Below are 22,606 nucleotides of genomic sequence, written 5' to 3' on the forward strand. Positions count from 1 at the left end.
GGTCTCACCCCCACAACCCAAAGATGTGCAGGGTAAGTGAATTGGCCACGCTAAATTGCCCCTTAATTGAAAAAATTAAGAATTGGACACTTTAAATTTATATTTAAAAAAAGAGTAGTCCACGGGTGAAGGCTAATTATAACAATATTTAGCAGGAACTGAAGAATGTAGATTGGGGGCAGGTGCTTGAGGGTAAGTCAACATCTGGCATGTGGGAGGCTTTCAAATGTCAGTTCATTAGAATTCAGAACCAGCATGCTCCTGTGAGGAAGAAGGATAAGTATAGCAAGTTTTGGGAACCTAGGATAATGAGGGATATTGTGAGCCTAGCCCAAAGTAAAAAGGAAACATTTGTAGGGATTAGAAGGCTGGGATCAGACGAAGCCCATGAGAAATATAAGTAGGAACGAACTGAAGCAAGGAGTCAGGACGGCTAAAACGAGTCACAAAAAGTCATTGGCAAACAGGATTAAAGAAAATCCCAAGGCTTTTTACACATATATAAAGAGCAAGAGGGTAGCCAGTGAAAGGGTTGGCTCACTCAAGCACAGGCGAGAGAATCGATGTGTGGAACCAGAGGAAATGGGTGAGGTACTGAATGAGTACTTTGCATCATTATTCACCAAAGAGAAGGACTTGGTGGATGATGAGTCTGGGGAAGGGTATGTAGATAGTCTGTGTCATAGTGAGATCAAAAAGGAGGTGTTGGGCACCTTGAAAAACATTTAAGGTAGATAAGTCCCCAGGGCCTGATGGAATCTACCCCAGAATACTGAGGGAGGCAAGGGAGGAAATTCTTGGATCTTGACAGAGATCTTTGTATCCTCACTGGCTACAGGTGAGGTTCCAGAGGACTGGAGAATAGCTAACGTTGTTCCTTTGTTTAAGGGTAGCAAGGACAATCCAGGAAATTACAGGCTGATGAGCCTTATGTCAGTGGTAAGGAAAAGAAGATTCTTCGAGACAGGATTTATTCCCATTTGGAAGCAAATGGACGTATTGGCGAGGTAGCATAGTTTTGTGAAGGGGAGGTAGTGTCTCATTAACTTGATTGAGGTTTGTGAGGAAGTGTCGAAGATGATTGATGAAGGCAGGGCAGTGGATGTTGTCTACATGGACTTCAGTAAGGCCTTTGACAAGGTCCCTCATGGCAGACTGGTACAGAAGGTGAAGTCACATGGGATCAGAGGTGAGCTGGCAAGATGGATACAGAACTGGCTAGGTCATACAAGTCAGAGGAAAGATGCGGAAGGTACATTTCTGAATGGAGGGCTGTGACTAGTGGTGTTCTGCAGGGATCAGTGCTGGGACCTTTGCTCTTTGTAGTATATAAAAATTATTAAGGAAAATGTAACTGGTCTGATTAGTAAGTTTGCAGACGACACAAAGGTTGGTGGAATTGAGGATAGTGATGAGGACTGTCAGAGGATACAGCAGGATATAGATTGGTTGGAGACTTGGGCAGAGATATGTCGGATGGAATTTAAACCTGACAAATATGAGGCAACGCATTTTGGAAGGTCTAATACATGTGGGAAATATACAGTAAATGGTAGAACCCTTCAGAGTATTGTCAGGCAGAGGGATTGGTGTAAAGAGGTCCACAGGTCACTGAAAGTGGCAACGGCAGTGGAGAAGGTAGTCAAGCATGTTTCCCTTCATTAGCCGGGGCACTGAACGTAAAAATTGGCAAGTCATGCTGCAGCTGCATAGAATCTTAGTTAGACCACACTTCGAATACAGTGTTCAATTCTGGTAACCACTAACAGAGGGATGTGGAGGCTTTGGAGAGGGTACAGAAGAGGTTTACTGGGGTGTTGCCTGGTATGGAGGGCATTAGCTATAAGGAGAGGTTGGATAAACCCGGTTTATTCTCATTGGAAAGATGGAAGTTGAGGGGCGGCCTGATAGAAGTCTACAAAATTTTGAGGGTCATGGACAGCGTGGACAGTCAGAAGCTTTTTCCCAGGGTAGAGGGGTCAATTACTAGGGGACATAGGTTTACGGTGCGAGGGGCACAGTTTAGAAGAGATGTGCAAGGGAAGCTTTTTACACAGAGGATAGTGGGTGCCTCGAACTCGGGAGGAGGTGATGGAAACAGGTATGATCATGATGTTTAAGGGGCGTCTTGACAAATACATGAATAGGATGGGAATAGAGGGTTACAGACCCCAGAAGTGTAGAAGGTTTTAGGTTAGATGGGCAGCATGGTCGGCAGAGGCTTGGAGGGCCCGAGGGCCTGTTCCTGTGCTGAACTTTTCTTTGTTCATTTTATGAGCAAAACTATATCCTTAATGATAAAGAACTGGTTTAAGCAATGCGAAAAAAAATTCTGTTCAACACAATTGAGAAGCAATGTTATGTCTCAGGATGTTATCTGTGTTATCTCTTAATTACTTTAAAATTGTTTTAACCATTACTTTGAATGCTGCTCAGTAACAAATTACTTATAAATCATACTTCCTTACAAGATGAACGTCTACTAGGACTCCCTAAAGTCTTGACCTCAGTAAACACAAAAAGTGCTCTCCACAAACATATGCAGCAAAATCTATCAAGGAAGATGGAGGAAACAAAAAAGAATACAACCCTGATTCAAATTAACTCTGGCACTGGTTTACTTTTTTCTGACATAGTCGATAAGGGGTTAGAACCAGTCTAGCTTGCTTCACTACACTACAACAGAACAGAGAGCTATAGTGAGCAGGTAATGGCGTGGGTGGGAATGACGTCAAACCCATACTCTGCATCAGCAATTCGGCTCAGCTTGCTTTTAGGGTACAAGGGAGAAGAATACTTGAATAAATTTTTTTTTTTTTTTTTTAAATGTAAAAAAAAAATTTAGAGTACCCAATTATGGGTTTTTTCCAATTAAGGAGCAATTTAGCGTGGCCAATTCACCCATCCTGCACATCTTTGGTTTGTGGGGGTGAGACCCACGCACACACAGGGGGAATGTGCAAACTCCACAAGGACAGTGACCTGGGGCCGGGATCGAACGTGGGTCCTCGGCGCTGTGAGGCAGCAGTGCTAACCACTGCGCCACCATGCCGCCCTTCTTGAATGAAATTTAAAGTGTCTCCAACTTGAGATCAGGATCTCAGATTTCAGGCAAAGTTGGACATATCAAGAAGTCGGGAAGTTGGACATATCAAGAAGTCGGGAAGTTGGACATATCAAGAAGTCGGGAAGTTGGACATATCAAGAAGTCGGGAAGTTGGACATATCAAGAAGTCGGGGAGTTGACCATTGCTCACATGGGGCCATAGAGATTTTTCTGGAGGAAGTGAAGCCACCTCTTCAGCGGGGGCTGCTGCAAGTTTCAAGAATAACAGTTCAGAAAGAATGTCATTGAGGATGAAGATTCAATAAAATGAATGGCATTAAAAGGCTAATTTGAATTGAAGAAAACGTTCATTAAGACAGAGGGCTGGATTTCCCAAATTTTGAGACTAAGTGCTGACGCCGGCGTGGGAACAGTGGCGTTTTACGCCTGAAAGAAACGGTGCAAAACCACCACTGATCCTCCGTCTGGTGGGGGGCTAGCAGGCATGCAGTGTAAAGCCCCCGGCTCTAGCTGTGGATAAGGTTGGAGAATTGCCAGGTCCGTGGCTGCACATGTGCACGGCGGCCTGCAGCGGTCGCGCCACATGGCGCCGGCCGTGCATGGACCTGGCCTGCCAAATAGTGCCCCCCTTTGGCCAAGCTGCCATCCCTGGACCACTCCCCACCAGTGCCCCAAGCCCCCGCCACAGCCCCCCCACCATGGATCGGTCCCCCCCCCCCACCGGACAGTAGCAACGCTGGACTCACTCCGTAGCCACCACGCTGCGTTCCTGAGAAAAAAATAGCGTTAGTGACGCACGCCATTGGGAACTCGGCCCACTGGGGGAGAGCCTCAGATGACGTCCTGAGGCAATTCATATGGCATGCGGCGTACTCGAAGAGTACGTCGTTCTGGAGGGGGCGGCGCATCGCAAAAGCGGCGCCGCTCCCGATTTCAGTGCCAATGAGGATTCTCCGGCCGAACGCGATTTCGGCATCGGAGACGGGAGAATCCCGCCCAGTGCATTTCAAGCGAGCCTTAGGCTTTGTGACCAAATTCCTGCCTCGAAGACATGAGGTGCAGGGTTCGCCCATTACAGATTTTTATATATTTATGGTTATATATATTGCACTGATGGTATTTGCCATTCATTTTGCTTCATGTTATCACCAGTAAAGAAAGATATTAGTTGCTTTGCTTTAAAAATCTCTCATCGATGTACCAATTTCTCAATTCAAAGAGTGGTTGGTAGTAAAGTGTAAGATGACATTTAAATCCAATAAGCAACAAGAGACTACTGGAAGTTGAATTACTGCCAGGCACTTGGGTATGTGCCACTGACAAAGTCTTCTCATGGAAGCTGCTTGTGACAAAAATTGTGTTTCATTTGGATTTAGTGATTTTTTAAAAAGTCCAGCTACAATATACCAGGAATGTTCTGAAGAATCATATGGACTCAAAACGTTAATTCAGTTTCTCTTTCCACAAACGCTACGAGACCTGCTGAGGGTTCTGGTCAGTGGCACCATTAAAATTGGAAATGAAAGGTTAACATATTCAAGATGCTTTACCTTCTTCATCCTCCCATTCGAGGTCAAGTGAAGTACTGTCATCAGTTGTTGATTTGGTTTTTGTAGTCAAGTCACAGCTACTTTCAGTGTTTGGTGTCAGAATAATTGGTTCTGAGGAAATTCCTAGTATGGAAGGCAGGAACAATTCTTAAAACATGAGATTAAACAAAGAATTTATATTTTCTCTCAAAATATGGGACTCCTGGTCAACCTGAAAATCTATGCTGATCAAACTCTTACAGTTATCACGCCAGGCCACATAGAGACTGGATGTTTTTAGTTTTATAGTTGTTCCAGCAATAACGATATGTAGTCATCGCTTTACATTCTAGCCTGCTTGGTAAAAAAGAGATTTTAAAGATTGTTTCTTGCACAGTAGGCCACTTTGTTGTTCAATAATGTTTACATTGAGCTATTATTCATAAACAGCTCATTCTGCAGTTGAATATTCTATAATTCTACAGAGATGATGTACTACTATAGCTACAGATAATAAGTTAACATGCTAAAATTTTATGACATAATACGGTTTTGCAGACTAAGAATTGCTTTATTTGGCATTGCTCTTCATCTAGCACTGTCCAACAGTAATACATCTTTCAGAATTTCAAACAAATCATGATAGCTTATATCTGAAATTTTACCACAATTTATGTCTTTCAAACATGACTTCTCTTGAATAAATCTATCCTGGCTGTCCTTGACAACATTTAAAACGCTTACTGATTTGAATTACAAGAATAGAACCTGAAGTCTTTTTTCACATCTGACATTAGAGTTATAGCTATCCAGTTTGTCTTTCTCTTCACTCTCTGGACTAAGGATATGTTCCTGTTAGAGTCAATCATCCCAACCCCAGGCCACCCACTTCTGGCAGCATTCAAGGTGATGGTTGCCCTGAACCTTGATGCCTTTGGGTCTTGCCAGGATCTATACGGGGACCTGTATGGGATTTTGAAGACATCCATACACAAGTACATCCATGCTGTGATGGATGCCCGATGCGGCCGAGCATCGGACTTCATAACCTTCAGTCTAGACCAGGCACATTAGGATGTCCAGGCAGCAGAATTTGGCCCCAACGCTGGCATGCCCAGGTCCAGGGGGTGTTCAATGGAATACATGTACTCTTACAAGCAGTGGCTCATCAGGAAGTGACCATCACTAATCAGAAGGACTTCCACTCCCTAAATGTGAAATTGGTGTGTGACCACCAGCTGCACATCATACACATTTGCGCCCGATACCCAGGAAGCGCATATGATGCACACATCCTGGCACACTCATCTGTACCCTGCCCTCTTGGGTGAGGGGCTGGCTCTTGGGCGACAAGGGTTACCCTTGAGGTCTTCGCTAATGATGCCTGACCAGTGGCCCCAGGTGGAGGTGGAGTACCGTTATAATGAAATTACTGCAGCAACCAGGATGATCACTTAGCGGCACACAGCATGTTCAAGACGTGTTTCGATGCATGAACCACTCCGGTGATGCTCTCCAACATAGCCCCAGGAGGATCTCAAACATAGTGATAGTCTGCTGCATCCTGCACAACATCATGCAGCAGAGGGGGGACATGTTGGAGGAGCAGGAAGAAGAACGCCAGGCCTCATCTGACGAGAAGGAAGGCCTGGAAGAACCGGGCATGGAGTCTGGGTTGGCACGGCAGGTTGCCCAACGTGTGCTCCAGGGCCGTTACACATGGGGCAACTTTATTACCCCCAGTTTGCCAACTAGGAAGCCTGGCCACTGGTAGCTCCGCCACCTTGTCCCACCTCTCCATACTCTTTTTCCCCCCCCCACCCCCTTTCAAGTGGTGGCCCCTTGCCCTTAGTCGCTCACATCCTCCCCTGTCCCTCATCCCCCCCACTCCACCCCATCACCCCAGCTCATCCTCCCCCCTCCAAGGGACTTATTCGCATCACTACAGAATGTTGGCCCGGGATTGGCGGTATCAGTGGGTTTTGTCCACAGGACGGAGTATGATGACGCTCGCTGTGAGATGAGCTCTGGTGCTCCTCATGGTTTGACAAAGTCTGATTCCTGCCTTCTGGATCCCATTCCACTGTGCGCCCGGGTGATCCCTGCATACGTGATGACCATTCCATCTCACAGGCCCATATATCCTTTGGGAGGTGGGAGGGTGGTAATGGAGATGGTGATCGGTGGTGGATCACTCACTGGGTGAGCTGCCCTATAAGGTGGCCTTACACCTCTGGCCCCATTCCCTGCCACCTGAGGGTGACACCAGGTGGAAGGTCCAATTGTCCTGGGGGCCCTGCCCCATGCCATCCTCCAACACTCACACCACCAGCCTCCCACATTTCCCCCCCCCCCCCATCGGCACACCCTCTACACCCAGCCCAGCCCATCCCACAGACTCTTCAGTCAGAGGATTGAAGCAGGTCGGAATGTTGGTGAAAGGGTGTTTAATAGTGATTATATATACATCTTTTTATCCTGACCTTGCCTACTAACCTATCTGCAGCACCCGTGCCAACTCAACTGGTGTCTAACCTCCTTATTTTACGTGGCCTACCGCTCCTTCTAGGTGTGACCCCAGACAGCACATCAGACGCGGAGGCAGCCTGCTGCGTATCTTGCCCTCTGACCAGTGGACACCTGAAAGCACCAAAGGCACTTTTGGCAGCTGTCCTCTGGAGGGCCTGGACCTGGATAGGCCCGGCCGACTTTTGGCTGTCACAGGTGACGAGGTGCCTGTTCTGCCCACTGTCCGTGAGATGTACCAGTGTCAGATGGGGGGAATTCAGAGGCGCAGAGGTATTCCAACACCGGTGGTTGTAGATTTACCGGAGTCGACATGTCCAATGACAACAATGTTGATGTGCACCTTTTCCTTGCCCATTTTCAAGTCGGCGTGAATTCGTTCAGCGGTGGAGCTGCAAACCTCCCTTCGGTTGACTCAGAGACTAAAAGGGGATAAAAAGAACTATAATAATGGACAGTAAGAAGTCTTACAACACCAGGTTAAAGTCCAACAGGTTTGTTTCGATGTCACTAGCTTTCGGAGCGCTGCTCCTTCCTCAGGTGAATGAAGAGGTATGTTCCAGAAACATATATATAGACAGATTCAAAGATGCCAGACAATGCTTGGAATACGAGCATTAGCAGGTGATTAAATCTTTACAGATCCAGAGATGGGGTAACCCCAGGTTAAAGAGGTGTGAATTGTGTCAAGCCAGGACAGTTGGTAGGATTTCACAGGCCAGATGGTGGGGGATGACTGTAATGCGACATGAATCCCAGGACCCGGTTGAGGCCACACTCATGTGTACGGAACTTGGCTATAATTTTCTGCTCGGCGATTCTGCGTTGTCGCGCGTCCTGAAGGCCGCCTTGGAGAACGCTTACCCGGAGATCAGAGGCTGAATGCCCTTGACTGCTGAAGTGTTCCCGACTGGAAGGGAACATTCCTGCCTGGTGATTGTCGCACGATGTCCGTTCATTCGTTGTCGCAGCGTCTGCGTGGTCTCGCCAATGTACCACGCTTCGGGACATCCTTTCCTGCAGCCTATGAGGTAGACAACGTTGGCCGAGTCGCACGAGTATGTACCGCGTACCTGGTGGGTGGTGTTCTCACGTGTAATAGTGGTATCCATGTCGATGATCTGGCACGTCTTGCAGAGATTGCAATGGCAGGGTTGTGTGGTGTCGTGGTCACTGTTCTGAACAGCCTTCAGAACAGTGACCACGACACCACACAACCCTGCCATGAATATACCTCTTCATTCACCTGAGGAAGGAGCAGCGCTCCGAAAGCTCGTGACATCGAAACAAACCTGTTGGACTTTAACCTGGTGTTGTAAGACTTCTTACTGTGCTCACCCCAGTCCAACGCCGGCATGTCCACATTATAATAATGGAGAAATATCACAGTTGCCAAGGTCCTGAAAAATCTGGTTGTGTGTTTAAGTCAACTCCATGACTGTCTGATCCCTACCCACCTCCAACAATTTGTGAACGTATACAACTTAAAACACAGGTAAAGTGCTTTAGAGAGAGAATATAAGTCAGGAGAGTGGATTAAACGTAAATACCCCAGATAACCTTTTAAGGATGGCTTGGAAAATGCAAAGAGATACAGCAAAGCAGAGGGATTCAAGAAAATAATTCCAGAGACATGGCAGCTGGAGGATCACTGTTCTGGAGGGGGCGGAGCATCGTGAAAGCGGCGCCACCCCCAATTTCATCGGAAATGGGTATTCTCTGGCCGATCGCCGAACGCGATTTCGCCGTCGGTGACTAGAGAATCCCGCCCCAAGTGTGTGTATTGAAGGCGTGGTGATGAACTAAGTTCCTATTCAAGTCACACACGATTCTGACATGGACCTGTGTCATTGCTTTTTTAAAAAATAAATTTTTTTATTAAAGGGTTTTCATAAAATATCAATAACAAAATGAAAAAGAAACCCAACAGGATTAAGTACAAAACACAGTCCAGAAAAACAACCCTCCATAACCCCCTCCCCCCCTGCACATAAATAATAAATTAACATTAACACCCCGACTTAAAACAAGTATATACGACCCCTCAGACCCACCAGTATAAATAACAAAAACAAGTCAAGTGATTCCCCCCCCTCTGCCGAGTTGCTGCTGCCATTGACCAATGTCTACCGCTCTGCCAGGAAGTCTAAGAACGGTTGCCACCGCCTAAAGAACCCTTGTACCGACCCTCTCAAGGCGAATTTCACCCTCTCCAACTTAATAAACCCCGCCATATCGTTGATCCAGGATTCCACGCTGGGGGGCCTCGCATCCTTCCACTGAAGAAGAATCCTTCGCCGGGCTACCAGGGACGCAAAGGCCCGAATTCCGGCCTCTTTTGCCTCCTGCACTCCCGGCTCCTCTGCCACCCCAAATATTGCGAGCCCCCAGCCCGGCTCGACCCTGGATCCTACCACCCTCGACACTGTCCTCGCTATGCCCTTCCAAAATTCCTCCAGCGCTGGGCATGCCCAGAATAATGGGTGTGGTTTGCTGGGCCCACTGAGCACCTAACACACCTGTCCTCACCCCCAGAAAACCGACTCATCCTTGTCCCGGTCATGTGTGCCCTGTGCAGCACTTTAAACTGTACGAGGCTGAGCCTCGCGCACGATGAGGAAGAGTTCACCCTCCCCAGGGCGTCTGCCCACGTCCCTTCCTCAATTTCCTCTCCCAACTCCTCCTCCCACTTACCTTTTACCTCCACCGCCGAGGCCTCCTCCTCCTCTTGCATCACCTGGTAAGTTTCCCATTGTTCCCCACTCTTTCCGCCCCCCCCGCCCCCCGCCGAGAGCACCCTGTCCTGTACGGTGTGTTGCCGTCTGGCAAACGCCCTTACCTGTAAGTACCTGAAGGTGTTCCCCGTGGAGAGCCCGTACTTCTCCTCCAGCTCACCCAGGCTCGGGAACTTCCCGTCCACAAACAGGTCCCCCAACTTTCGTATCCCTGCCCTGTGCCACCCCTCAAACCCTCCACCTGTTCTTCCTGGGCGAACCGGTGGTTCCCCCGTAGTGGGGTCACCGCCGAGGCCCCCACTTCCCCCTTGCCGCCTCCACTGCCCCCAAATTTTGAGGGCAGCCACCACCACCGGGCTCGTGGTATACCTCCTTGGAGGGAGCGGCAGCGGCGCCGTTGCCAGCGCCCCCAGACTCTTACCCACACAAGATGCCGTCTCCAGCCTCTTCCATGTGGCCCCCTCCCCCTCCATCACCCACTTGCGCACCATCGTTGCATTGGCTGCCCAGTAGTATCCACAGAGGTTGGGCACTGCCAGTCCCCCCCTATCTCTACTCCGCTCCAGGAACACCCTTCTCACCCTCGGAGTCCCTCGCGCCCACACAAACCCCATTATACTCCTGTTAACCCGCCTGAAAAAAGCCTTTGGGATAAACACGGGGAGGCACTGGAACAGAAACAAAAACCTTGGGAGCACCGTCATTTTGATTGACTGCACCCTACCCGCGAAGGACAGCGGCAACGCGTCCCGCCTCTTGAACTCCTCCTCCATTTGCTCCACCAGCCTTGTAAAATTAAGCCTATGCAGGGCCCCCCAGCTCCTGGCCACCTGGACTCCCAGATACCTGAAGCTCCTCTCCGCCTTTTTTAGTGGGAGCTCGCCAATTCCCCTCTCCTGGTCCCCCTGGATGAACTACGAACAGCTCGCTCTTCCTCATGTTGAGCTTGTACCCCGAAAAGTCCCCGAATTCCCTAAGAATCCTCATTACCTCCGGCATTCCTCCCACCGGGTCCGCCACATACAGCAGCAGGTCGTCCGCATAAAGTGACACCCTATGCTTCTCCCCACCACGCACCAACCCCCTCCAGTTCCTTGACTCCCTCAGTGCCATAGCCAGGGGTTCAATCGCCAATGCGAAGAGCAGGGAGGATAAGGGACACCCCTGTCTTGTCCCTCGGTGCAACCAAAAGTACTCGGACCTCCTCCTGTTTGTGGCCACACTCGCCATCGTGACCTCATGCAACAGCCTAACCCACCTGACAAACCCCTTCCCAAACCCGAACCTCTTCAGCACCTCCCACAGGTACCCCCCACTCTACCCTATCGAAGGCTTTCTCAGCATCCATCGCCACCACTATCTCCGCCTCCTCCTCCCTCGCTGGCATCATGATAACGTTCAAAAGCCTCCGCACATTCGCGTTCAACTGTCTCCCCTTCACAAACACCGTCTGGTCTTCATGGATGATCTGCGGCACACAATCCTCAATCCTCGTGGCTAAGACCTTCGCCAGCACCTTGGCATCTACATTTAGCAAGGAAATCGGTCTGTAAGACCCACACTGCAGGGGAGCCCCCAATCCCGCCACCTGTCCCTCTTCCACCTTTGGAAACCTCAATTGGTCCAGGAAGCAGCCCATCCCTCCCTCCTCCGTGGGGGCTCGGATCGGTACAATTCCTCGTAGAAGACCCTGAAGGCCCCATTGATGCCAGCTCCACTCCGCACTACACTCCCTCCGCTGTCCTTAACTCCCCCGATCTCCCTAGCTGTGTCCCGCTTCCGAAGCTGATGCGCCAGCATCCGGCTTGCCTTTTCCCCATACTCGTAAATCGGCAACAGGGCCTTCCTCCACTGCACCTCCGCCTTCCTGGTGGTCACCAGGTCAAATTCGGCCTGGAGGCTACGCCTCTTCCTCAACAATCCTTCCTCGGGCTCCTCCGCATACCTCCTGTCTACCCTCACCATCTCCCCCTCCAGCCTCTCCCTCTGCTCTCTCCTCTCCTTGTGGGCCCTAATGGAGATCAGCTCTCCCCTCACCACCGCCTTCAGTGCCTCCCATACCATCCCCACTCGGACCTCCCCGTTGTCGTTGGTCTCCAGGTACCTCTCTATACTTCCTCGGACCCGCTCGGTCACCTCCTCGTCCGCCAACAGCCCCACCTCCAAGCGCCACAGTGGGCGCTGGTCCCTCTCCTCCCCCATCTCCAAGTCCAGCCAATGAGGGGCGTGGTCCGAAATGGCTATTGCCGAATACTCCGTATCCTCTACTCGCGATCAACGCCCTACTCAAGATGAAAAAGTTGATTCGGGAATAAGCCTTATGGACATGTGAGAAGAATGAAAATTCCCTAGCCCCCGGCCTTGCAAATCTCCAAGGGTCCACCCCTCCCATCTGGTCCATAAACCCCCTCAGCACTCTAGCCGCTGCCGGCTTCCTACCCGTCCTAGACCTGGAGCGATCCAGTGCCGGGTCCAGCACCGTGTTAAAGTCTCCCCCCATTATCAGGCCCCCCACTTCCAAGTCTGGGATCCGACCCAACATACGCCGCATAAAACCCGCATCGTCCCAGTTCAGGGCATACACATTGACCAGTACCACCCTCTCTTCCTGCAACTTACCACTTACCATTATGTACTTGCCGCCATTATCTGCCACAATGCTCAACGCCTCAATCGACACCTTTCCCACCAAGATCGCCACCCCTTGATTTTTGGCATTCGGCCCCGAGTGAAACACCTGACCTACCCACCTTTTCCTCAATCTTACCTGGTCTGCCACCTTCAGGGGTGTCTCCTGGAGCATAACCACATCCGCCTTGAGCCCCTTCAGGTGTGCAAACACGTGGGCCCGCTTAACCGGCCCATTCAGTCCCCTTACATTCCAGGTTATCAGCCGGATCCGGGGGCTACCCGCCCCCCTCCCCCGCCGACTAGCCATGGCCCCTCCTCGGCCAGCCACCCGGCCGCACCCCACACCCGACCCATTCCCCACAGCGGCATACCCCAGTCTCGAACCCCCCCCCTCGCTCCAGCTCCTCCTTGACCATAGTAGCAGCAACTCGATTCCCCCCCGGCTAGGACCCATCCTAGCTGGTTTACTCCCCCCATTGCACTTCCGCAAGTCAGCTGACTCCTGCTGACCCTGGCCACACCCGCCTCTCCTTCGACTCCTCCTATTGTGTGGCACACCCTCCTCTCCCATCCCCATCCATAGGCTCTCCTCCTCCCCCTTCTGTTCTAAGCGCGGGAAACAACCCTCGCTTCCCCGCCCCCTCCAGTCTTCAGCGCGGGAAAAAGCCCGCGCTTTCCACCTACCCGGCCCCGCCACCTGACGCAGCTCCTTTTCCAGGCCCGGTCCCCTCACCCCTGACTTGGGCCACGCCCTCCCCCGCAGGGCCCCATCTCACCTCCAAGAGCCCGCCCGACCAACCCAACCAAAACAGTGCCCAACCCACCCCAACCACCCCCGAAACAAAAATAAACATAGCATATCAACCGCAGTCCCCAATCACCCGTCCCGACCCACAATCTGTGTCCAACTTCTCGGCCTGACCAAAGGCCCACGCCGCTTCCGGAGACTCAAAATAATGGTGCCGGTCCTTGTAGGTAACCCACAGTCGTGCCGGCTGCAACATGCCAAACTTCACCCCCTTCCTGTGCAGCACCGCCTTCACTCGATTGCACCCGGCCCTCCTCTTCGCCACCTCTGCACTCCAGTCTTGATATATCCGAACCTCCGCGTTCTCCCACCTACTGCTCCTCTCCTTCTTGGCCCACCTGAGCACACACTCCCGATCGACAAACCGATGGAACCTCACCAGCACTGCCCGCGGAGGCTCACTAGCCTTGAGCCTCCTCGCCAGCACTCTATGGGCCCCCTCCAGCTCCAAGGGCCCCTGGAAGGACCCCGCTCCCATCAGTGAGTTCAACATGGTGAGCACATAGGCCCAACCTGTGTCATTGTTTCTTCACCATGCTGAGCCAATATCCTGGAATTTCCCATTTAACATCATCATGGGAGTACCTTCAACACAGGGTTTCATTGGTTCAAGGAACAGGCTCCTACCAGCTTCACGGGGCAACAGTGGATGAAATGAGCATTCATATCCCAAGAAATTTAAAAAAAAATCTAATGGTCGAACTATTTTTGGGATGTTAATGCCCTGACTCCAATTAGCATGTTCAACTAGGGGCTGGTTTAGCATACTGAGCTAAATTGCTGGCCTTTAAAGCAGACCAAGGCAGGCCAGCAGCATGGTTCAATTCCCGTACCAGCCTCCCCGAACAGGCACCGGAATGTGGCGACTAGGGGCTTTACACAGTAACTTAATTTGAAGCCTACTTGTGACAATAAGCGATTTTCATTTTCAACTACACACTGCTAAAACAGTCATGAATATATTTAAGAAAATATCTGTGGCAAAAAGCATTTGGAGAAAATAAAACCTTATTTCTCAATAAGCAAACTTACTGTGTTGGTTCCTGAAAGCTTCAGATTGAGATTTTGTACGTTGTAGAAATGATTCAAAGTCTTCTTCCCCTACCCCACTACTGAAAACAAGGTAGAAAAATAAAACGCTCAGTTTAATCATGTGTACAGTCAGATTATCGACATCTAGAGTTTGTGAATGAATGCTCTCAAAAGGGAGCCATGGGAGCCTCGAATGCAAATCAATAAATTATGGATATGTTCCCCATGATTAAAATTAATGGAGAGAAAATGGGGTGGCATGGTGGCACAGTGGTTAGCACTGCTGCCTCAACAGCACCAGGGACCCGGGTTTCGTCCGACCGGAGGTGACTGTCTGTGTAGAGTTTGCACATTCCCTCCGCTCCGTGTCTGCGTAGGTTCCCTCTGGGTGCTCCGGTTTTCTCCCAGTCCAAAGAAGTGCAGGTTAGGTGGATTGGCCATGCTAAATTGCCCCCAAGTATCCAAACATTAGGTGGGGTTACAGGGATAGGGTCTGTGTAGGGTGTTGTTTGAAATGGTGGTTGCGGACATCCGGTTGCGGCTATGCCTAGGTAGGTCGCACGTTCGGCAACTCCCGCCGGGAACGGACTTTTGGGGTCTCTAGAGGGGCCCCAACGGCAATTGTTCGACGGCTTCCAGTGTGGGAAGGTGACAGCAAGGTCCCCCCGACATTATATGGATTGGACCAGGAGTGGAGCGGTGAAAAAAGTGATCTTGGAGCAGCAAAAAGTGAGAGGGAGAAAAAACAAGATGGCGGCGGGTGGAGACCAAGCAGCATGGGCGCAGGGGTCGTAGGAGCAGCAGGGGTTTCTTAAACGCTGCTTTGAGGAGCTGAAATCCGAAATGCTGGCGCCAATGAAGGCAGCGATCGAGAAGCTAGTGGAGACCCAGAAGGCCCAAGGGGCGGCGATCCGGGAGATGCGGCAAAAAGCCTCGGAGAACGAGGACGAGAACTTGGGCCTGGCGGTGAAGGTGGAGGCGCATGGGGCGCTGCACAAGAGGTGGGCGGAAAGATTGAAGGACCTGGAGAATAGGTCGAGGAAGAATCTTCGGATTCTGGGTCTCCCTGAAGGAGTGGAGGGGCCCGATGCCGGGCATATGTGAGCACGATGCTCAATTCGCTGATGGGCGCGGGAGCCTTCCCGAGGCCCCTGGAGCGAGATGGAGCTCACCGGGTCCTAGCAAGGAGACCCAAGGCCAATGAGCCGCCAAGGGCTGTAGTGGTGAGGTTTCACCGCTTTATGGACAGAGAGTGTGTCCTGATATGGGCCAAGAAAGAGCGGAGTAGCAGGTGGGAGAACACGGAGATCCGAATCTACCAGGACTGGAGTGCAGAGGTGGCTAAGAAGAGAGCTGGTTTCAATCGGGCTAAGGCGGTGCTCCATCGGAAGGGGGTGAAGTTCGGTATGCTGCAGCCAGCACGATTGTGGGTCACATTCCAGGATTGGCACCACTATTTCGAAACGCCTGATGAGGCATGGAGCTTTATACGGACTGAAAAGTTGGACTCAAAATTGAGGGTTTGTTGTGGGGGGATGTTTACGGTGTACATGGTGTTTATCACGTTTAGGGAATGTTTCTTTGGTTGGGTGCTGGATGGGGATGGATGAAGGGATTTGATGGGGAGACTGTGGGAGTGTGGGCGTCGGTGTTGGAGGGGCAGACCCCCACGAAGGAAGAGGGGGGAGTGGAGGCCCGGGGATGGGGAATTGGGGTAAGGCCGCAACAGGAGCTGCGCCAGAGGGGGCGGGGCCAGCTCAGGAAAACGCGGGCTTTTTCCCGCGCTACGGAAGGACGGGGGTGGGCGGTGCTGGAGAGGAGCGCACACTGACTGCCAGGGAGGGGGAGGGGGGATTCTCACACTGGGGGGGGGGTCGATGGAATGGCGGGAGTGGCCGGGGTCAGCAGGAGTCAGCTGACTTACGGGAGTGTTATTGGGGGAGCAAAAGGGCTAGATGTGGATCTAGTGGGGGGAGGAGGTGGGGGGGGGGGGGGGTATAGGGTTGCTGCTGCATTGGCCAAAGGGGAGCTGGAAGTAGGAGAGGTGGTCGGGGGGGGGGGTCCGCCATCCTGGGGACTGGAGGGTGCGGGAGGCGCGTGCGCGTGGCTGGCCTAGACAAGGAGATGGCTAGTCGGGGGGGGGGGGGGGGGGGGGGAATGAGGGGTGAGCAGCCCCCCAATCCGACTGATAACTTGGAGCACTTAAAGGGACTGAAGGCAGACGCGGTTATGCTCCAGGAGATATATTTGAAGGTGGCAGATCAGGTTAGGCTGAGAAAGGGATGGGTAAGAAAGACAGGTATTCCATTCAGGGCTGGATGCGACGAACAGAGGGGTTGCAATACTGGTGGGGAAGTGGGTGTCGTTTGAGGCAATGAATATTGTAGTGGATAATGGAGGTCGATATGTTATGGTGAGCGGTAGGTTGCGGGTGGTACTGGTAAACGTATATGCCCCGAACTGGGATGATGCCGGATTTATGAAACGCATGCTGGGTCGGATTCCGGACCTGGAGGTAGGAAGTTTGATAATGGGAGAGGGATTTCAACACGGTGCTGGACCCAGCACTGGATCGCTCGAGGTCCAAGGCGGGTAAGAGGCCGGCTGCCTCCAAGGTGCTTAGGGGGTTTTATGGACCAGATTTGGGGGGGGGGGGATCCATGGAGGTTTGTCAGGCCCCTGACCAGGGAATTTTCATTCTTTTCCCACGTCCATAGAGCCTACTCCCGGAAAGATTTTTTTATTTTGAGAAGGGCGCTAATCCCGAAAGTGGAGGGAACGAAGTATTCGGCCATAGCCATCTCAGACCACGCCCCGCACTGGGTGGAGCTGGAGTTAGGGGAGGAGAGAGACCAGCGCCCGTTGTGGCCTCTGGATGTGGGATTATTGGCGGATGAGGTGGTGTGCGGGCAGGTGCAAGGGTGTATTGAAAGATATTTGGAGGCCAATGACAACGGGGAGGTGCAGGTGGGGGTAGTCTGGGAGGCGCTGAAGGCGGTGGTCAGCGGAGAGTTAATCTCCATCAGGGCCCACAGGGAGAAGAGAGAGGGCAGGGAGAGGGAGAGGTTGGTGAGGGAGATCTTAAGGGTGTACAGGAGATATGCAGAGGCCCCCAAGGAGGGACTACTTAGGGAGCGGCGGAACCTCCAGACGGAGTTCGACCTGTTGACCACAGGGAAAGCAGAGGCACAGTGGAGGAAAGCGCAGGGGGCGACGTATGAGTATGGGGAGAAGGCGAGTCGGATGCTGGCACACCAGCTTCGCAAGAGGGAGGCAGCGAGGGAGATAGGCGGAGTTAAGGATAGCAAGGGGAATACGGTGCGGAGTGCGGTGAGAATAAACAAGGTATTTAGGGACTTTTATAGGGATCTGTACAGATCTGAGCCCCCAGTGGGGGAAGAGGGGATGCGACGATTTTTGGATCAGCTGAGGTTCCCGAGGGTGGAGGAGGAGGAGGTGGCTGGTTTGGGGGCGCAATTGGGCTGGAGGAGCTAGTTAAAGGATTGGGGAGCATGCAGGCGGGGAAGGCCCCGGGGCCAGATGGATTCCCGGTCGAGTTTTACAGGAAATACAGGGACCTGCTAGGCCCATTGCTAGTGAGGACTTTCAATAAGGCAAGGGAGGGGGGGGACTTGCCCCCAACAATGTCCGGGGCGCTGATCTCTCTGATCCTGAAGCGGGACAAGGACCCACTGCAATGTGGGTCGTATAGACCGATCTCGCTCCTCAATGTGGATGCTAAGTTGCTGGCAAAATGCTGGCTACGAGAATTGAGGACTGTGTCCCGGGGGTGATTCATGAGGACCAGACGGGATTTGTAAAGGGCAGGCAGATAAACACCAATGTGCGGAGGCTCCTCAATGTGATTATGATGCCCTCGGTGTAACCCCCGGTGGGAGAAGCGGAGGTAGTGGCAGCTATGGACGCGGAGAAGGCCTTCGACCGGGTGGAGTGGGAGTATCTTTGGGAAGTGCTGCGGAGGTTTGGGTTCGTCAGCTGGGTCAGATTGCTACATAGAGCCCCGATGGCGAGTGTGGCTACGAATCGGCGGAGGTCGGAGTACTTTCGGCTGTACCGAGGGACGAGGCAGGGGTGCCCCCTGGCCCCCTTGCTGTTTGCATTGGCAATTGAGCCTCTGGCCAAGGCACTAAGGGAGTCCAGGAAATGGAGGGGACTGGTCCGAGGGGGAGAGGAACATCGGGTGTCGCTGTATGCGGACGACCTGTTGCTGTATGTGGCAGATCCAGTGGAGGGGATGGCGGAGGTCATGCGGATCCTAAGGGAGTTTGGGGACTTCTCGGGGTATAAGCTCAATGTAGGGAAAAGTGAGCTCTTTGTGGTACATCCAGGGGACCAGGGAAAGGGGATAGACGACCTGCCGTTGAAGAGGGCGGAAAGGAGCTTCCGGTACTTAGGGATCCAGGTGGCTGGGAGTTGGGAGGCCCTGCACAAACTTAATTTGACACGGTTGGTGGAGCAGATGGAGGAGGATTTCAAAAGATGGGATGTGCTGCCACTCTTGCTAGCGGGCAGGGTGCAGTCGGTTAAAATGATGGTCCTCCCGAGGTTTCTCTTTGTGTTCCAGTGCCTTCCCATTATGATTCCCAAGGCCTTTTTCAAACGGGTAGGTAGGAGTATCATGGGTTTTGTGTGGGCAAATAAGACCCCGAGGGTAAAGAGGGTGTTTCTGGAGCGTAGTAGGGACAGGGAGGGCTGGCTATGCCGAATTTGTGCGACTATTATTGGGCTGCCAATGGGGCAATGATCCGTAAGTGGGTTATGGAAGGAGAGGGGGCGGCGTGGAAGAGTTGGAGATGGCGTCCTGTGTAGGCACGAGCCTGAGGGCGCTGGCGACGGCACCGCTGCTGCTCTCGCCGACAAGGTACACCACGAGTCCGGTGGTGGCGGCAACGTTGAAGATCTGGGGGCAGTGGAGATGACACAGGGGTGAGGTGGGAGCCTCGGTTTGGTCCCCGATTCGGGAGAACCATCGGTTCGTCCCGGGAAGGATGGATGGGGGATTTCGGAGCTGGCATCGGGCAGGGATTAGAAGAATAGGGGACTTGTTTACAGATGGGACGTTTGCGAGCTTGAGGGTGCTGGAGGAGAAGTTTGGGTTACCCCCGGGAAATGCTTTCAGGTATATGCAAGTGAGGTCGTTTGTGAGGCGGCAGGTGAGGGAATTCCTGCTGCCCCCGGCACAGGGGACTGAGGACAGGGTGATTTCGGGTGTATGGGTTGAAGAAGGCAGGGTTTCGGCGATATACCAGGAGCTGAAAGAAGAGGAGGAGGCCTCGGTAGAGGAGTTAAAGGGCAAGTGGGAGGAGGAGCTTGGGAGGAGATAGATGAGGGTCTGTGGGCTAATGCCCTGAGTAGGGTAATTCTTCCTCCTCTTGCGCCAGGCTCAGCCTAATACAATTCAAGGTTATTCACAGAACGCATATGACAGGGGCGAGGTTGAGTAGGTTCTTTGGGGTGGAGGATTATAGATTTCATAGAATTTACAGTGCAGAAGGAAGCCATTCGGCCCATCGAGTCTGCACCGGCTCTTGGAAAGAGCAACCTACCCAAGGTCCACACCTCCACCCTATCCCCATAACCCAGCAACCCCACCCAACACTATGGGCAATTTTGGACACTAAGGGCAATTTAGCATGGCCAATCCACCTAACCTGCACATCTTTGGACTGTGGGAGGAAACCGGAGCACCCGGAGGAAACCCACACACACACGGGGAGGATGTGCAGACTCCGCACAGACAGTGACCCAAGCCAGAATCGAACCTGGGACCCTGGAGCTGTGAAGCAAATGTGCTGTCCACAATGCTACCGTGCTGCTCCAAATAGATGTGGGAGGTGCTCGGGAAGCCCGGCGAATCACGTCCACATGTTCTGGTCGTGCCCGGCACTGGATGGGTTTTGGTGGGGTTTCGCGAGGGCTATGTCCAAGGTGGTGAAAGTCTAGGTCAAGCCGAGTTGAGGGTTGGCACTATTTGGGGTAACGGACGAGCCGGGACTGCAGGAGGCGAAAGAGGCCGGTATCCTGGCCTTTGCGTCCCTGGTAGCCCGGCGGAGGATCTTGCTATTATGGAAGGTTGCGAAGCCCCCCAGTGTGGAAGCCTGGATAAATGATATGGCAGGGTTCATTAAGCTGGAGAGGATAAAGTTTGCCTTACGATGGTCTGCGCAGGGGTTCTTCAGGCGGTGGCAACCTAGACTATCTTGCGGAGCGTTAGGAGGTCAGCAGCAGCAACCCAAGGGGGGGGGGGAAAATTCGGGTGGGTGGGGGGGGCTTCCCTATGGGTACCTTTGAATGTCATATGGGGGGGGTTACTGTATATGGGGGAAACCCAATGTATAATTTTTGACTGTTGTGTTTGTGTTTCTTTCTTTTTGTTATTGGGGGGGGGGGGGGGGGGGGGGGAATTTGTTAAAAATTTTTGGAAAATTTGAATAAATATTTTTTTAAAAAAGAAATGGTCGTTGCAGACTCGATGGGCTGAATGGCCTCCTTCTGCACTATAGGGATTCTATGAAAAACATGAAACATGTTCCTGAACAGCAATACTTCCTGCAAGGTAATCAAATTTGTAAATTTGACCTTTATTGTTCAATTGAAGGTGTGTTGCTGATGTATCAGCTGCAGTCTTCCACTGCCTGAGAACCAGATGCGTTGTAAATATTTAATTGAAACATATGATGGTACATTTGCGCCAAAATATAACATGTTAGGGATTTATTCCAAATCTAACCTGGGAATTGGTAACCAGGCTAGAAGATGAACTTTTGCGACCATAACATGATAGAATTTTTCATCAAGATGAAGAGTGACGTAGTTGATTCGGAGACTCGGATCCTGAATCTTAATAAAGGAAACTACAATGATACAAGTGTGAAATGACTATGATAGATTGGGAAGCGTTACTTAAAAAAGTGATAGTGGATAGGCAATGGCAAACGTTCAAGGAATGCATGGGTGAACTGCAACAATTGTTTATCCCGGTCTAGCACAAAAGTAAAACGTGAAAGTTGGCCAAAGGCTTACAAGGGAAATTAGAGATAGTATTAGATCCAAGGAAGAAGCATACAAATTTTAAGAAAAACAACAGACCTGAGGATTGGGAGCAGTTTAGTATTCAGCAAAGGAGGACCAAAGGATTGATTAAGAAGGGGAAAATAGAGAATGAGAATAAGCTTTAGGGGGGACGGGACATAAAAGATGACTATAAAAGCTTCCATAGCTATGTGAAGAGAAAAGGATTGGTGAAGGCAAATGTAAGTCCTTACGGTCGAAACAGGGAAATTTATAATGGGGAACAAGGAAATGGCTGATCAACTAAATGCATAATTTGATTCTGGCTTCACAAAGGAGGACACAAATAAGACACCAGAAATGTTGGGGTTCAGGGAGAGGAAGGAACTCAAGGAGATCAGTATTTGTATAGAAATGGTGTTGGGGAAACAGATGTGATTGAAGGGCGATAAATCTCCAGGGCTTGATAATCCACATCCCAGAGTACTTAAGGAAGTGGTCTGAGAAATAGTGGATGCATTGGTGGTCATCTTCCAAGATTCTATAGGCTCCAGAACAGTTCCTACAGATTGGAGAGCAGCTAATGTAACACCACTATTTAAAAGGGGAGGGAGAGAGAAAACAAGGAATTCTAGACCAGTAAGCCTGATTAAGGAGAGTGCGGGCCAAGACACTGGGCAAACTCCCCACTCTTCTAGTTCCAAGGGCTGGTTTATGTCTATCTGAACAAGTAGGTGGGGCATCTATTTACCAAAATGATGGCACCTCGAACAATGTGGCACTCTGTCAGTACAACTTTGAAGTGAAAGTTTAAATCGCATGCTTAAGTATTTGTAGACAGACTTCCGGTTGCGGCAGGGATGAGCTAGCCGCACGTTTCGGCGGCTCCAGCTCCGACGGAACTTCGGGCTCTTTTAAGAGCCCCAACGGGGACTTGGACGGCCGTAAAACCCGGTGCGAGGCGCGAGGGAAGGGAGCCCTCCCCCCGAAAGACGGAGGGAAAAACCGGCGGTGGCGGCTGCAGCCCGAAGAATCTGCAGCCAGAAGGTCAGAGGGAGTGTAACAAAATGGCGGCGGAGAAACCACAGGTGACATGGGGGCCTGAGCAGGACGAGGTGGTGAGACGGTGCGTGGACCTGCTGAAGAAGGAGGTAATGACCCCGTTGTTACAGGCAATTGAGGGGCTTAAGGAGACTTTAAAGACCCAGGAGACGGAACTTCGCGTGGTGGAGCAGAAGGTGTCAGG

The 22,606-nt window shown here is 51.6% G+C and overlaps 1 protein-coding gene across 6 annotated transcripts in view; it reads right to left on the reverse strand.

Annotated features, from left to right (window-relative positions):
* Window positions 1-22,606, reverse strand: part of ap1ar (adaptor related protein complex 1 associated regulatory protein) — a 155,723-nt gene that overhangs the window by 9,185 nt on the left and 123,932 nt on the right. For 4 of the 6 annotated variants that reach the window (XM_072495886.1, XM_072495884.1, XM_072495888.1 and 1 more), the window contains 2 exons: window positions 14,329-14,408; window positions 4,618-4,740 (listed from right to left, as the gene is read on the reverse strand). In XM_072495886.1, coding sequence (XP_072351987.1) covers window positions 4,618-4,740; window positions 14,329-14,408 — 203 coding nt within the window. The remainder of the gene's footprint in view (window positions 1-4,617; window positions 4,741-14,328; window positions 14,409-22,606) is intronic. The other 2 variants (XM_072495887.1, XM_072495885.1) reach the window with 1 other exon arrangement.

Source organism: Scyliorhinus torazame, chromosome 3, assembly GCF_047496885.1.
Source record: "Scyliorhinus torazame isolate Kashiwa2021f chromosome 3, sScyTor2.1, whole genome shotgun sequence".
Lineage (NCBI taxonomy): Eukaryota > Metazoa > Chordata > Chondrichthyes > Carcharhiniformes > Scyliorhinidae > Scyliorhinus > Scyliorhinus torazame.